Raw genomic sequence first — 15465 nt, 5'->3', positions numbered from 1 at the left:
GTGCTAAAGAGGTAAGTCTTTGTGCCAATTTACAATGTTGTCATAAATGGGAATGGGGCACTGAGCTTCTGTATAGCAAGAGCAAAATAATCTCATGCTCACAGGCAGAATTTATTTAGTTGGAAGATGCTTAAAACTAATGGGGAATTAATCCCAACAACAAAGGCTGGCACCATGGAGTGAGGAGAGCTGATAAACCACAAACTATGTCTCTAAGGGACCTCAAAACTAAAAGTCAAAGCTGCAGAGGAAGATGCATCCCCCTCATACAACCTTTTCTTTGTTCTCTGCTTGCATTTCAAGTCTGTAATACTGCAGGTCAGGGAGTGTCTATGCTCTGCAGTGCAAATTGTTCAGCACGGCGGTGTTCCCATCCCTGTGAAAGGTCTTCAGGCACATAAAGCCTTCCAAGAAATGATGAGTCTGCTGTTAATAATCCCCTTTGAAATACGCTGGGCTGGGGTCCTGGTAAATGGGATGCTCAGTCTAGTTCCACAGTGACTGGAAGAGCAGAGAAAGGTTTCCTAATGATCCATCCCTACTATGTGGAAACCCCTGTTGAGAAGGCAATGCAATAACCCAGCTAACAGATTATAAATTCTTTAGATGGAGACTCATATATTTGTATTTGGATGCTGTATTTGTACAGCAAAATCCAGCTCAGTGGGCACCTGCACGCTCCCAGAATAACAATGACGATTGTCTCCATGTGGTGTGCTGCTCTGAGGGACAGCAGTGGCACAGGCCCTTGGTAAGGGGTCTGGAACAGACCTTTTGACAGACACTCCAGCAGCGAGGAGCAGTGAAATAACTTAACTGAGAAGCTGCTCTGGCCACTGGTAATGAAGCCAGCCAAGCAGCTGGCAGCTGTGTCTGTGGACACCCTGAAGCAGAGGAATACCACAGGGGAAGGTAGCTGTGCGACCCCCTGTCTCCTCTAGGGTGATCGTGAGGGAGAATAGGCAGATACCCATGTTGCTACAGAGGAAAATGAAACTTTTTTTGAATGTTATAATGTGTTCAAGGCTGGAAGAGTGAGAAAAACAATTTCCCAGAGTTAGTTCCAACCCAATGACCATTTTAAAGTATCTGTGCTATGATCAACTATGAAAAATGTTTCAATCTCCCATGTGTGAATCTCTGCTGGGCAGATCTCTCTGCACAGAAGACTTAAATCCTGAGTGCTACGTGAGAGCTGCCAGTGGGAACATAAGCCTTGTTACACAGATTAACAAATAATAAAAACTACCCTGGCACTCTCCACAACTGATGGTTAATTGATTAGTGTTTGGAAAGTGCACTGGAAAATTACACTGCTATAGCAAATTATTATTAACATTAATGTAAGGGACAACTTTTTTTCTCAAGATAAGTAGGTATAAATTTGTTGGGAATACCCTTCTGCAAACAGAGGGTGAGTGGCTGCCAGCCCAAGGTGACCATGCAGTTTTGTAAGCAGAAGTAGAAAATATCCATCCCACATATTCCAGATTCATAGCAGAAGGTATCACAGGAGGATACAGATGGCCAAAACCTATTTTTTTAATTAGCATGAAATTCTACAAGTTCAAGCATTGGGATTGAAACCAAACTGAAAAACCCACCACAAACCCAAACTAAAAAGGAATGCCATGACCCAGACCTTGCTGATTAGCACAGTGGTTAGCTTCAAATCCAAGAACAGCAAGGCGATGCAAACCCTGCTATTTCAGTGAGCAGCAGCACTGGGATCCCATGGAGCCGTAGTCACTGCCAGCCTCTAAGATCCAGGTTGGTGGCACAGACCTTGGCAGCTCTGAGAGCTCTGGTGCCAGTCTGGGACTCCTGACCTTTCTCTGCATCTGTATTCTTATAAATTCTGCCCCGCAGCTTCATTCCAAGTCACAGATCCAGGAGGCAGGTAGCCCAAGGCTTAAGTACCTGGATCCTTTAAAGTCTGCTCCACAGCCCCAGACTTCGGAAATGTAAAGACTTTGGCTATTCAGATACATGCTGTAAATCCCAGCCAGAGACTGAAGATGCTTGCCTTGGATTCAATTGAAGATTACTTTTTGAATTCTACATTAGCATTTGGGACTCACCAACCTCTGTCTAACTGAAAAAGATCCAGCTGGGTCTGCAGATTCCCTACCAAGCGATGGGACTGGCAACAAGTGCTGCAATGCTTCAGTCAGGAGGAGGGCACTGCAGGGGTTGTGTCACTGCAAAACGACTTTCTCAGCACTGATAAATAAATTAGACTTAGTTCTCCATTTAATACTTGACAAGGATTAAACTGAGTGTTCCCAACTCAAGAACCACTCATTAAAGAGCTCAGTATGGCCGGGTGAGTCGTACTGGTGATGCAAACCCTAAAGTCTTTCTACAGGGCACAGATTTCATTTTAACAACCCTGCTGCACAGCCCTGGGTGAGATATGCAGGTGTCATCTCCTCACCTGTGCATCCAGCTCCATGATGTGAGCTACTTTGTTCCAGCCAAATCCAACAAACCGCCTGTCATACTCCGGGCAGTCCTTCCTCACGACGACGTATGGCTCAAAGTCTGCTTCCCACTCAACGCGGTAGGGGGTGGTGGCTGTTCGCCACTTGGCAAAATTGGTTGGCGCGTGCCCTTTCGTCCAGACGTGGTACCTTAAACAGACATAAATGGCAGGGATGTGGGGAGGTAATTACATAGAACACATCTTGGCAAGGTAACAAAATGTTACTCGTTAGATGAAATGCTCAAAAATAAGGACATTAGCTTCCAGTTCACATCATCATTTTCAGGACAAATCGGAGGCAATTTCTAGGACTATTTCCAGCACGCTTCCCAGAGCTCAGCGCTTAAACACCTCTAGTCGGTGAAGGATAGTGTGAAAACACTACCTCATGCTAATGTGAGAAACAATTACAAAGTACACTGACATTCATCTGCGCTACAAAGTGCTGTGTTTTGTTCCTGGCAACCAAGTGGCTGTATCGGTCGGTGCTCTAAAATCACTGTGAAAATCTGTAGCTCAGATAAGGTCCCTAAAATTTCTACACCACAGTGACATTCATGATCCGTTTTATATGCCATTTTATAATTTGCATGAGAGAAACCTGGAGCTCTGGATAGATGTTCCGTTTTATTAATTACTGCCATTATTATGGCAGGAACCAAGATGCATAATTAAATTAATAAGTAAAATATCACATAAAGGCTTTCTGCTGTACATTCTACATTGTGGGGAGTACTCATGTGATCCTCAGTAAGGCAATCAATTTGATTTACAGAAAAAGATCCTTTTATAATTCATTAATCTTGTTCAGGTCACAGCAGGTCTCTTCCTAGCACAGCTTGAATCCACACCATTAGTGCTAGGGTCAATGACTCTCACCCACTTATTTAAACACTTTCCAAAAACCAACTAGACAAGATCTTTCTGCAGATTCATAGATTAAATGAAGAAACAAAGGCATAGCAGTTATCTGTATTATAATACTGAGAGATATGCAACAGAAGGGACAAAACAAATATCCTGCCAGTTTGTAAAGCAAGGTACATTGAATTCACAGGGATGACTCATATGCCAAAAGTGAAGGTATTTGAGCACTAAATATTGCAAGATTATGACCTGAGGTAATGTTTCAATCCCAGAAATTCTTGTAACATTGTTAGCAATTTAGCAATTTAGCCATTGCTAAGAACAGGGATGTAAAATCACCGCTTAGGAGTTTGTACTTGAACTGTATATTCATTTGGTTAGTAACATAAACAGAAAGGTGGTTCAGCTCTGCTTACTGTCCATGTTCAGGGCAGTGCAGGAGGACAGAATTATTAGGATAGCACTGGGGTCCCAAGTAACATATGGTCCTTTGTAGGCTGCATTTCTAAACTGTAAACAGGTTTCATTGCTTTTAGGTATCTGCCTTGGGGACCCGGAAAAACAAAACCCTTCTGTATTAAAAAAACTGACAGAGAATTAATTCTCCAGATACTACTAGAAAGCAGTGCCAGGTTCACAAAGATGCTTACAATCCTTACTGTCCTTTGGAATCATCTCCAAAAACTCAATCCTTCTCTTGCCCTCTTTTGGAAATGAGTGGGTAACCTACCCAGTCACTAATGTGCAAATATCTATGTGGAAAAAAAATACAATCACAACAGGGTTTAAAATGATATAGCACAGTGGAGGGTGCTCTATCTTCTAAAATCCTACCTCCGGCATTTTGAAACTAATTATGATAATAATAATAATAATGACTACTAAACACTTATGAAGTGATTTGTATCTTCAAAGCCCCACACAAACTTTGGTTAATTGAGAGATTTCTGCAGAGAAGCAGCCAAATGCTGTTGTTATTCTAGTAACACTCTCCCACTGATTTAAACAGGGGGGTAACAGTACACTAACCACAAAAGAAACTTCAATTTCTTTCCACCCTTTTTGGAGATATCAGTGTAAGCACTTACAGCAGCTCAAGTATAACCTCTGTGATCCAAGAGAGCTAACTAGCCGGGAAAAATAAGTAATTGTGAAAAAACAATGAAGGGAAAATATGGAATTGGGATTGCACAGAGAAAACAAAGCAGAAAGGAAGAAACAGACCTGATTGTACAAAACAACAACAGAGATTATTTACTTGCCTCTGCAAAGTAACTGATATGAATGAAGGGAAAGAGGAAGGCAAAAGGATGGCTAAGGTTAGGACAAAAAGGAAAATGAGTACAGGATGCTCAAATCAGCTGGGCACACACTAGCTATAAAGGAATAATTAAACTGAAAACAAGAATTGTGAGATACATATGTATCTGTACATACAATATACATGGGCTTATATATACATATACACACACACATACACAGATAACTTGCTGGAACCAGGACTTGGCCGATGGCTGATCACTGCATGAAAGGTACTGCAAGGCAAGATAAGCAGACACCATTACCTGGATGTCCATATAGAGGAAGCTGCCATTGAAGGATGAGTTGTTTTCAACAGACTTTACTATCAGTGAAGCAGTTGTGAGAAGTGGTTCCCTGTCTATATTTGTCTTCCATCTCACAGGACAATTGAATAAATGCAATTTTCCTGCTCAGGCCCTTCTCACTCAAGACTTAAATACACACTGAATTTTAAGGCCACACTTAAACTCACTGAGTCCCTAAGGAACTTTGTGAAATTGTGAACAACGTATTTTTCACTATGCTGGCAGTTTTGACAAATCCAAACCAAATCATTCTATATCCGTAAAATGATTATGAGTTTCTTTCCCACGGTTCATAGAAAACAACTGGAAAACACCACACCCCTTCTTCCTCCACTTTGCACCAAATGTTTCATTTTCCTTGCATTATTGATTGCTTAATTTAAAATAAAATGTGAAAACTATAGCAAACTTTGCTAAAGTTAGCAAAATGAAGTAATTACTCTTCTCAGAGTGTTATTCCTCCCTGCATTGTCCCTCTGAGCTTCCTGTTACAATGAGAAAGATGACTTGGTGAAAGAAAAACTTCCCGAGTCCTGTACTCAGATGCTTAAACTTAAATTTTGCTGGATTGTGGATGCAATCAGTTAATTGGCTAATCAGTTGTTGCTTTTTATGTTTTCTCAATATGATGATGTGTCTTCTACCAGCTGTGGTTTCCCTTGTGCCTGAAAGTGTGTCGATGATACATCTGTGGTTCATCAGCTATGACCCAGGCACTGAGCAGGCACATCCTCACGAGGCACACTCACAGCCAGCACCCGCAAATGAAGCCAGCAAGCTGGCACAGAGCATCCTGCTGTCACAGAGGGTTTCTACACAGCACACCTTGCCCACTGCAGATGCTCACATCTCTTCTGGTGGTGACTAAGGGATGTAATTGAGAGCCATTTTGTACTTCTTAGCTGCCCAGAGGTAGAAAAGGTCACTATTTGGAAAAGAGGTGACAAAAGCAATTTCAGCAAGGGAAAGATTGTAATCTACCATGTGGTGTGAGGGACTGGGATGCTGCAGGCACTCTCAGCAATCACTGTCACAGCAGTCCTCCCCAGTTCACTCCCACCCGCTCAGCCACGAATTGCAGCATTATTAAAGCACCTTGAAGGTGGAGGTGGAAATTCTCAGCCCAGATCACAGTTGCTTTGTGGCTGTTGATGGATTTGAGCAATGAAATGAGCCAAAACAAACTGGGGAAGCATTTGTAAAATGTGTCCTACTTTAATATGTACACCAGCTGCATGTCCTTCAATTCTTATTTAACCAACCTTGTTCTGGCAAAACTCCCACTGATGTTAAAGACATTTTTGCCTGAGTGAGACTTGAGAAAGGGTTTGGAAATCTGGCTGTGTATGTAACACAACAGTATGCTGTATAGTTTGAAGATGAAATCTGTAGTGGAAGGCCACTGCTGTGCAAGCTGAAAATTTGACTGTTGGTGGAATGTAACATCTGAAAATCCTGAGGGAGTTATTTTCCACTGGAAGGATTTTTTCTTTCAACTACGGGAGAGACAATTATTTTCTATCAACAGATCTCTTGTTAATTTTTACATCTTTTGACTGTAAAGAACGATGGCAGAGCGAAAGTACTTGCTCTGTCAGTATCCTTAAGTAATTTTCCAGAGGCATGCCTCACTCAGTTGCATCAACTTTCTATTTCAAGGCAGTCACTGGTATGACTTTCAGTTTCAAGGCATCAGAATTATGTTTTCTGTCTGCTATGACCTGCATGCAACCACATGAGGGAAGGGTGGTTGCTGCAACAAGAGAGGTGTGTAATATAAGGAATGGAAAAAGTGTGAGGAAAGCTCTAAAGAGAAGGATGGGAGAGGTGATATAGAGCTCCACCAGCCATGGATAATACCTAGCTTTTTCATAGCTTTTATCTCTAGATCTCAAAATACTGTAAAAAGAGAGGTGAACATTGTTACCTGCATTTCAGAGACGGAGAACAGAGATGTAAGAAAGTAAAGTGATTCGTGTACCACCTCCCAGCAGGGCAGTAGTGGAACTGAGAAGAGAACACAGGTCTCCTAAGCCCCCTCTCTGTGCAACATCATAAGGCCACATTGTACTCTTCCCATCACTGAGATGCTTTACAAATCTCTGCTAATCAGACCTTACCACACACCCCCAAGAGACAGCTAACCCCTGGTAGCTGCATTTTGAAACTGAAGAGTCTGGCAGATAATAGAATAGACTTGTTCACAGCCACAAAAGGAGTCTGCTTCAGAGAGGAGCTCCAAATTTAGGTGTTCTTCGCTTCTTAACTTGTAGTCAGAGTACTCTTTTACCGCTGCATAGAGAAACTCTAGGTATTTAAGCAGCTGTTTCACACTTAAAAAGAGCATATGGCAAGCTTGCATTTGTTTTTCCAGTAAGTCAGTAAGGAAGAGAACCAACGAGCAGAGATACAGAACTTTTGGTCACATAAGAAGACACAGCTATCCAGACAGTATTTGGCAGCCAAAAAGTAAATTACATGCCCTTGAGTGTAATGGTCACGCTTGATTTTGTAGTGCAATAAAATATGATGAAAAAGAACAAATTCAATTTAACAACTGAAGTCCTTCAGTAGAGGACTATAATACTAGATAAAGTTCTGACCTTACAGATGGAATATATCCACATATGATTCTGTTCACTACCTCTCTATGAGAACGGAAAAAATTCCAATAGGTTTCTTAATGGAGCTGACAGTGAGAGAAAAGAATCAAACATTCACAAGAACAGAAAAAATAGAGATAATGATCACAGGTTCAAAAGCACTTTTCATTACCTGAATGTGAAGAGGGTTCCCATGTCCAACATAGACAGCAACTCTGCTTTTGACTTGGGGAAGGAGAGGCGGTACCGTAGGGTCTCAAAAGCAGGTACAATCAGAGCTTTCTTGGTGTTAGCTAGGTCTAGCTGGATGACAGACTTCCTGGCAAAGAGAAACAACAAACAAAAGCAGGAAAATGTTAAACTGAGCAAATCACTTGGCTTTTCAAAATAAAGTGCAGAGAATGGGCAGATTGATACTGTAAATGTAACTGTGTCCCATAATTTTCCCCAGGGGTACTTCATATTTCTTCTGCTTTTGGTTCGCTGCTCTAAAAGCAGGGAGAAGAACACAGTTCCAAATGGACTTGTGTGTTTGACTGATCAATGCTGCCCTGTGTGTCCATGGGTGCATAGATTGGAAACAGCACTCAAAGCATGGCCAACTGACCACCACTTTAAGAGAAATATACTTGAATGTTACTACAGATATGGGAAAGAGCTGCACAGCCAATGGCAGTTCTAAAAAACTGGGATTTATCCAGGACTCAGTGGGACTTTACAAAAGGAGAAGCTGGAAAGGTTGGTTGCACTTCAGCCTAGCTCTTCTCTGTGCTAGCTGTGCCATCATCCTTGCTTTTTATCTCTGTATGTCCTGCAAAGTGAGTGTTACCTTAACACCACTATGGACCAGACACTTGCTCTCGAGAACACTGTTGCCATGATGGTCAGTCATTGTTCAAGGCACAGATCTACTGCAACAGGACACGGCACCAATCAGCAAAACTGTACTTCAGCAGTGTTTTGTTGAGTATTATCAATGGTGCACATGGCAGTGCCTGGAGATCAGAGCTCATTTATGCTTGGCTCTGTACACAGGGCAAAGAGACTGTTGCCAGCAGAGAAAAGCTGTACACTGGATAGACTGAGATATGCTACTTTTTCCTTTCTTTTGCTGAAAGTTGTTCAGTGCAGAGACTCTTTTGGTGTATGAGTATGTGTGTGCACATATGCATTTCGCACAGTGGGGCTCTTTTCCAGACAGAGGCCTTAGGATGACTGTCACAGGAGAGGAGCAGCTTAGCAACCTCTCACCCTGCCTGCCAGAGGTGTTCGGTCTATTCTTTCCTAACAAACTAAAACTCAAAGAAAAGAAAGTTACTTTTCCATCCCCCAACTGAATCTTACTATGCTTGTCATTAGAAATAACTCTGTTTCAATTTTCCTTTCATTATCTCCATAGCTCATACAAGAAATATGCCTCTGTCTCCCTGTCAAAATCAGTTCCCCTTAACAGGATTCACTGTCCTGACTTTCATGTTACTGCAACAGGCAATCAAGGACAATGTTGACTAGCAGCAAACTCTCTCTACAGCATTCTAATTTGAAGGAATTGGGATCACTGTCCTAATAACAGAAGGACCAAATAAACCATTTTTCTAGGTCCAGAATACCTAGAATTCATTTACATTGCTGTCAGAGAAAAAGAAGAAGAGCACAACTATTTAATAAAATCTGAATTTTAGAGAATTCATAACACCCTATAGGTCTGCTCTATAAAAAGCAACATGTTCTCAGCTTCTTACTGCAAAGTTTGCATTGTTTAAAGAGCCTCTGACACATTCCAGTTAACTTCACAATTCAAGGATGTTAACAGCATCTTATTGTAACTGCTTTTGTACTTTCTTCACTAGCTTCTCCCTCACTATCACTAATGACCACAATATATGCATGTAAATAGATGACTCCTTCACAATCGGCCCTTATGACCTTCCAGAATAGTTGAACATTGCCAATATACAGCCTTTATGATGCTTTTAAATGTTTCTTCCCCTTCACACCTTCTCTGAGAGCAGGGGATACTGATATAGTTTCTCTTCCAAAATCTGAGGCTTTCTGGTCTCTATGCAATCTACCAGACTTAAGCAGCACAGCTTTGGAGATTCAGTTCTAGGAAGGAGCACGTAACATTTGCAGAACCCTTTGGGCTCTGCGAGGAAACAGCAGCTTCCATTTATGGCTGTTACTACACGTTTGTTTTATGGAGAGCTCGAAAGTCTCAGGCAAAATTCAAGGCCTTGCTGTGCTTGGTACTGCCAAAGAGCAGGATACAACCCTGCCCACAAAAGTTTACAGTCTGAAGGTGACCAAAGCTGAAGCAGGCGCAGGTATCAAGCACAGCTAACAGCAGAAACTGTCAGACAAAGCAAGCTGTCTTGAAACTAGTACTGAATGTGACTTACTCTCTAAGGTATGGGATTCAACCACAAAAATTTTGTAGATAGTAACAATCTTTTCTGCACACTCCCCTGCTCTTGTCACCTGCAAATTTCATATAGGCGTGAATGGCCAAACTGTTTGAAAGAATAGATGACAGTAACTTCATGAAGAAAATCCCCTGGACGGGGGAGAGAAAATAAGATGGAAAACAACTCAGAAGTTGAGATAAGGCAGTTTACTAAAGTAAAAGTGAAAGGCTGTGAGTGCACAAACAAAGAGAAAAAGTATTTATTGTCTACTTGCCATCAGCAAGTGATGTTCAGCCATTTCCCAGGAAGCAGGGCTCCAGCACGTGTAGCAGTTTCTCCAGAAGGCAAACCTTGTAAATAACGAATGCTCCACCTCCCTGCTCCTTTTCTTAGCTTTTATGTCTGAGCTGATGTCATCTGGTATGGAACATACCTTTGGTCAATTTGGCTCATCTGTCTTAGTTGTGTCCCCTCCCAAGATCTTGCCCACCCCCAGATGGAGGGCAGAATGCTGGATAGACAGCACTGACACTGTGGCAGTGCTGTAGTCTCCAAAATACTGGTGTGTTATAAACACCCTTCTAGCTACCAAAGACAAGCACAGCACTGTGAGGGCTGCTATGGGGAAACGAACTCCATCTCAGCTAGACCCATTACAGGCGGTAAGGTCAAAGTGGAAGGGCTCTCCAAAACTGAGCTGGGAGTTGAGATGTGCTCAGACAAGAAGTTCAGCAGCACTGACTTCTGAGTGGAATCACCTGCCTTTGATGTGCACTAGGTGACATATAAAGGGAAGAAGAAATCAGTGCTGACATCCAGGTGTTGAACCTCAGTGACAAAGGACAACAAAGGACATTTAAACTGTGATTTAAATGGGGAGGACGTGGTAGAGGAAGAAACATCTTCAATTTTCTTCTGATAACTTGGCTGGTGGTTTGCTTCTTGGACAACCAGCTGAAACTCTCTTCCTACTGGAAGCAAATCTAACTTTTCATTTTCTGTGGGGTGACTTTTTTTCCTGTTTTGAGTGGAGGTGCCATTTATTGGTTGACTGGTTTTGAGATACTTCGAATAGGAAGATTTTCACTAATGGTGTTGCCAGGTATGTAGAATATAATGTCGAGAATTAGATTTGGTTGTTTTGCAAACTAGCACTGTAATTCCATGTAATTCCTGAACTATCCTTAAAGGGGTGTCTTTTGGATTTAGTAATATTGATTCAGTATTCATTTTCCTTTATCTGTCCTTTTCCTCCCAAACCCCAAAATAATGATCTATGATTTTATGAAGAGCTCTCTTGCCCGAGAAACCATTTCCCAAATATCTTTGTGTTCAGACCTGATGTATGTCATTCTGACACAGTGAAGGTTGGGTTAAATTTTAAATCTATGAGTCAACTGTATTTTTCGCAAAGCAGTGAAGAAATGAATCTTAAATCACAAGAGTTTCCTCACAGGTTGAATGAACTGCAGCACGCTGATATCAATCTTCTCATCTTTGTACTTATTTTAAAAAATTAATACAGAATTCTCATCCTCATGGAGACAGATTGTAATATCATTCCTATTTCTGGAGGATAGAGAAGCTCAGACACAGGAAGAGCAGCAACCTAATCCTAAAGCACTGAACTCATGGAAAAAAAAAGGAAAAAGAGTCCATTAATTAAAATTAGCTTCCACCATCAGGACTCAGTAAGTGGTTGGTTGGAGATAACAAACACGGCAGTCACAGAGCTTGTGGTAAGAGTTGTCAATCCACTGTTAAATTCATTAGAATGCTTTTCCTCTCTGCAAAAGCAATGAATGCATAGCCTACAAAGGCTATCAGCAAATAAAAACCAATAGGCACAACCTGAACTATGTCTCTTGCTGAGATGCTGAAAAACAGCCAGAAATACTTCACAACTCATGTTGCAGAGGACAGGTATAAAACCTGCAGACAGATTGGATGCCAGGTCCCAATTCATGCAAAATGTGTCACTGGAAGCAAAAGGCATATTTTACATGAATGTGTCAGGAAAGAACTTCAGTGTTAGATGTGACAACTGTAGATAAGCAGCCTGTCTAGTAATTTTACATTAGAAGTCACTGTAGCATGACCCTAACACCTTACTTGTAGCAACTAGAAGGAGCCTTTACCTCTGGGGCAATGACAAGATGACCTCAGTAACTAATGAGGGAAGGCAACAAAAGATGTTGACTCAGCATAGACCATGAAAGTGTCTGAGTTCTGTAAACAGGAAACCTTTAAATGATACATTTCTTTCCTTTTGTACTTCACAGAAGAGTAAGGCAGGACTAAAAGGCTGTTTGATGGAGATAAAAAACATTGAAATGGTCTTAGCAGCTGTGAAAAAGCTCGAATAGCACAAATCCTAGTGCTAGCAACAGATACACAAAAGGACAGGTCCATCAGCTCCATCAGCTTCTCCTTCAAAACTGGCTGTAAGCTTTCACATAGACACATTCAAAGTACGCTGAAAATGTTTTCCAAATTCCTTTCTTTGAGAGTAGAGATACAATATGCAATATATGTAAATCAGCAAACTCGCAGGGAGAGGAACTTTGGCTCATGCTGTCCAAAGTGATGCCTGAAATACCACACTATTTCTAGTTGTTTATGGTTGTTCTATCTGAGCAAATGAAGATGAAAATATCTGTACATCTCTCTAAAAAACAGTCGCTGCCATTCAGACAGATAGCACTGACTGTTCCCACTTGCAGAGGCAGTGGGAACAGTCAGTGCAGGAAGACACAGGGTATCCATATTTAAAATAATCTCACTGTACCTCCCTGCTACTTAGAAAAATCATTATTGAAAAAGCAATAAAAGTCTCTAGTCCACACACAAAAAAATTCCACTTCCTTTTTAAAGAGCTGGTAGTAGCAGATTAGCAATTCCAATATTCCCAGGTAATGGAGAGTCACTGTCAGAGTTAAGGTGATATAAGCCTCATAAAAAGCTGTCAGAGTAACACAAAGTCTCAGGTGCAACAGGTCTCAGAGAGAATCTGTTTTTTTTCTGAAACATCACCCATGGGTGGCATCACTGTGCATTTAGTTCTGTAATACCGTACAAGAATTATTTCTATGGTTCTAGTAACTCAATTATTCTGTCGTACATCATTCTATCTTCTTCCTTTCTTTGCTGGCTCCCATCAGTACACTGTGAAGCAGCATGGAAGAGCAAGTTCCTTTTTTATCACTAAATATCAGTATCAACAGCTGCTACCCTTATTGTGTCCTGCATTGATCTGAAGAGATATAACAGTGTGCAACACTAACATTGAGGCAGACAGAGAACTTAACAACAACTCTCCATACTTGTATCTAGAGATAAATAATGTGTGCAAGGGAAATAATTATTTTGGAGTCCTCATAGCACAAGCTGAAATGAAATGTCCCTAAACTAAGAAGGAAACAAGGTAACACACCATGATAATACTTCAACAATACGATTGATATCCAGAGCCTTAAAAGACATAGAATGGTTTGGATTGGAAGGCACCTTTAAAGACCATGTAGTCCAACATCCCTGCAGTGAGCAGGAACATCTTCAACTAGATCAGGTTGCTCAGAGTCCCATCTCACCTGACCTTGAATGTTTCCAGGGACAGGGCATCTACCACCTCTCTGGGTAACCTCTTCCAGTGTTTTGCCCTCCTCATTGCAAAAAACTTTTTCCTTATATCTTGTCTAAATCTACCCTCTTTTAGTTTAAAACCATTCCCCTTGTCCTATCTCAACAGGTCCTGCTAAAATGTTCGTCCCCATCTTTGTACTGGAAGGCTGTAATAAGGTCTCCCCAGAGCCTTCATTTCTCCAGGCTGAATAGCCTCAACTCTCTCATCCTTTCCTCACAGAAGAGGTGCTCCCTTCCTGTGAATAGTGAATTTGGCCCCATACATGTCTTGTTAAGTTGTTAAGCCTAAAACAAGGAAATTCTTCCATAAGTTTATGATATCAGAAGGTGTATTTTCCTTTACACTCCAAAACCCCGGGCTTATGAACTGAAAGGGAACACCTACAGGCAAGCCCTCACTGGAACACTTCGACCAACTTTCACCAAATTAGAACAGAGACGAAAAGCAAAATAGTTCAGGACTAAGGAACTGACATCCTCCTGTCTGGCCACAGGGTGTCCTCCTTGCTCTATGCTTTGGCCTCAGATGACCAGCCTCTGCAGGGGAAAAAGGTCTTTGTTAAAAAAAAAGCTCAGTTAATGGATCAGAGGTCTGTAGTTTGCTCAGCCGAACCTGCTCACATGCATTATCATACAATGTACACTGATGTTACTCCTCCCAGTTCCCTTATGCCCATTATTTTGCGTTGGCAGGTGCTGGCATTGCAGTCATATTTTTGAGCTGGTTAGACTCACAACCTCTTTTCAAGATAAGGAACTGGATTAAGAGTGTGTCATAGACAAAAAGTTCAGTTATGCTTTGCATGTTTTTTCTGTCACTGACTTAAAGAATGAGGGATGTTTAGAGAAATCGCCTGGTTCACATCTCTGCTAATACATGATGCTCTTGGACATTTAATAATACTTAATCCAGTTCAATTTTCAAATTGATTCTTCTGCAGCTCTGAGGGAATTATTCTAATGGCTAACAGGGATCACATTTAGACCCGAGTTTTTTCTTTCATAACCATATTGCTTGACTTCCAGTGACAGTCCTCTTCCTTTGCTCTAAAAATTCTTGTGCGTTGATGGGCATTCTCACACCTCAAACCTCTACAAACTGCTTCTTTCAGATCTGCTCAGACTGCTTTGTTTTGAGAGTATGTGAGAAGGGTGGGGTGTGGAAAGGCTGAAATTGCAGGTGATAGTGGTAATTGCTCCACTGTCCATTTACCTGAGGTACTCGTAGAGTCCATACATGGGCAAGAAGTCAATGTCGGACAGAAACATGTATGGTGTGCTGATATGTTTCATGGCCACATTCCTTAGCAGATTCACAGGATAGAACTGGCCCTCCTTGTACACGATATGGTAGCCAACATTGTGGCGGCTCATCAGTACTTCCGAGCCCTGAGCGTAGCGCAGAAATTGCTGGGCTTCTGCATCAGAAAGATAGAGTGCCAGGCTGATTGGACCTTCCCAGTGTTTGCAGATGGCTTCAAGCATCTGGAGCCTGAAAGAGGAAGGGTGAGAATGAGAAAAACTATTTCCCTGTCTGGGACTCTTTCCCTGGCTTCACCTGATCAAATGCAGATATCCTTCTCTAAGTGAGACAGATTGGGGACATTTTATATGCTGTGCAAAGCAATAAATATTTCCACAGCACAAGTCATCTCATCTAAGATGACAAGTTGATGTCTCCTGGACAGATGGACTGCACTCCAGATATGCCTATTTCACCGAATCCAAGGGAACCTAAGATGGCCCTAGCTCAGATGCACACATCTACAACTCAGACACCTAAAGCTTGGTGAAATCAACACCGCTGTTTTCTGCCTAAAGCTTTGATGCTGAGGGAAAACCCACATGGATGGTGG

The 15465-nt window shown here is 41.6% G+C and overlaps 1 protein-coding gene across 7 annotated transcripts in view; it reads right to left on the bottom strand.

Annotated features, from left to right (window-relative positions):
* LARGE1 (LARGE xylosyl- and glucuronyltransferase 1) overlaps positions 1-15465 on the bottom strand; it is a 286575-nt gene that overhangs the window by 13033 nt on the left and 258077 nt on the right. For all 7 annotated transcript variants that reach the window (XR_007904077.1, XR_007904078.1, XM_051784574.1 and 4 more), the window contains 3 exons: positions 14823-15101; positions 7735-7881; positions 2438-2633 (listed from right to left, as the gene is read on the bottom strand). Coding sequence is in view for 5 of the 7 variants with exons in the window: in XM_051784574.1 (XP_051640534.1) it covers positions 2438-2633; positions 7735-7881; positions 14823-15101 (622 nt within the window). In the remaining 2 variants the exon portion in view is untranslated. The remainder of the gene's footprint in view (positions 1-2437; positions 2634-7734; positions 7882-14822; positions 15102-15465) is intronic.

Source organism: Manacus candei, unplaced genomic scaffold, assembly GCF_025592945.1.
Source record: "Manacus candei isolate 608988 ecotype Guabito, Panama unplaced genomic scaffold, ASM2559294v1 h1tg000018l, whole genome shotgun sequence".
In the NCBI taxonomy this organism is placed as follows: Eukaryota; Metazoa; Chordata; class Aves; order Passeriformes; family Pipridae; genus Manacus; species Manacus candei.
Note: the sequence above shows the minus strand (reverse complement) of the source record. Positions and strands in the feature narration are given on the sequence as shown.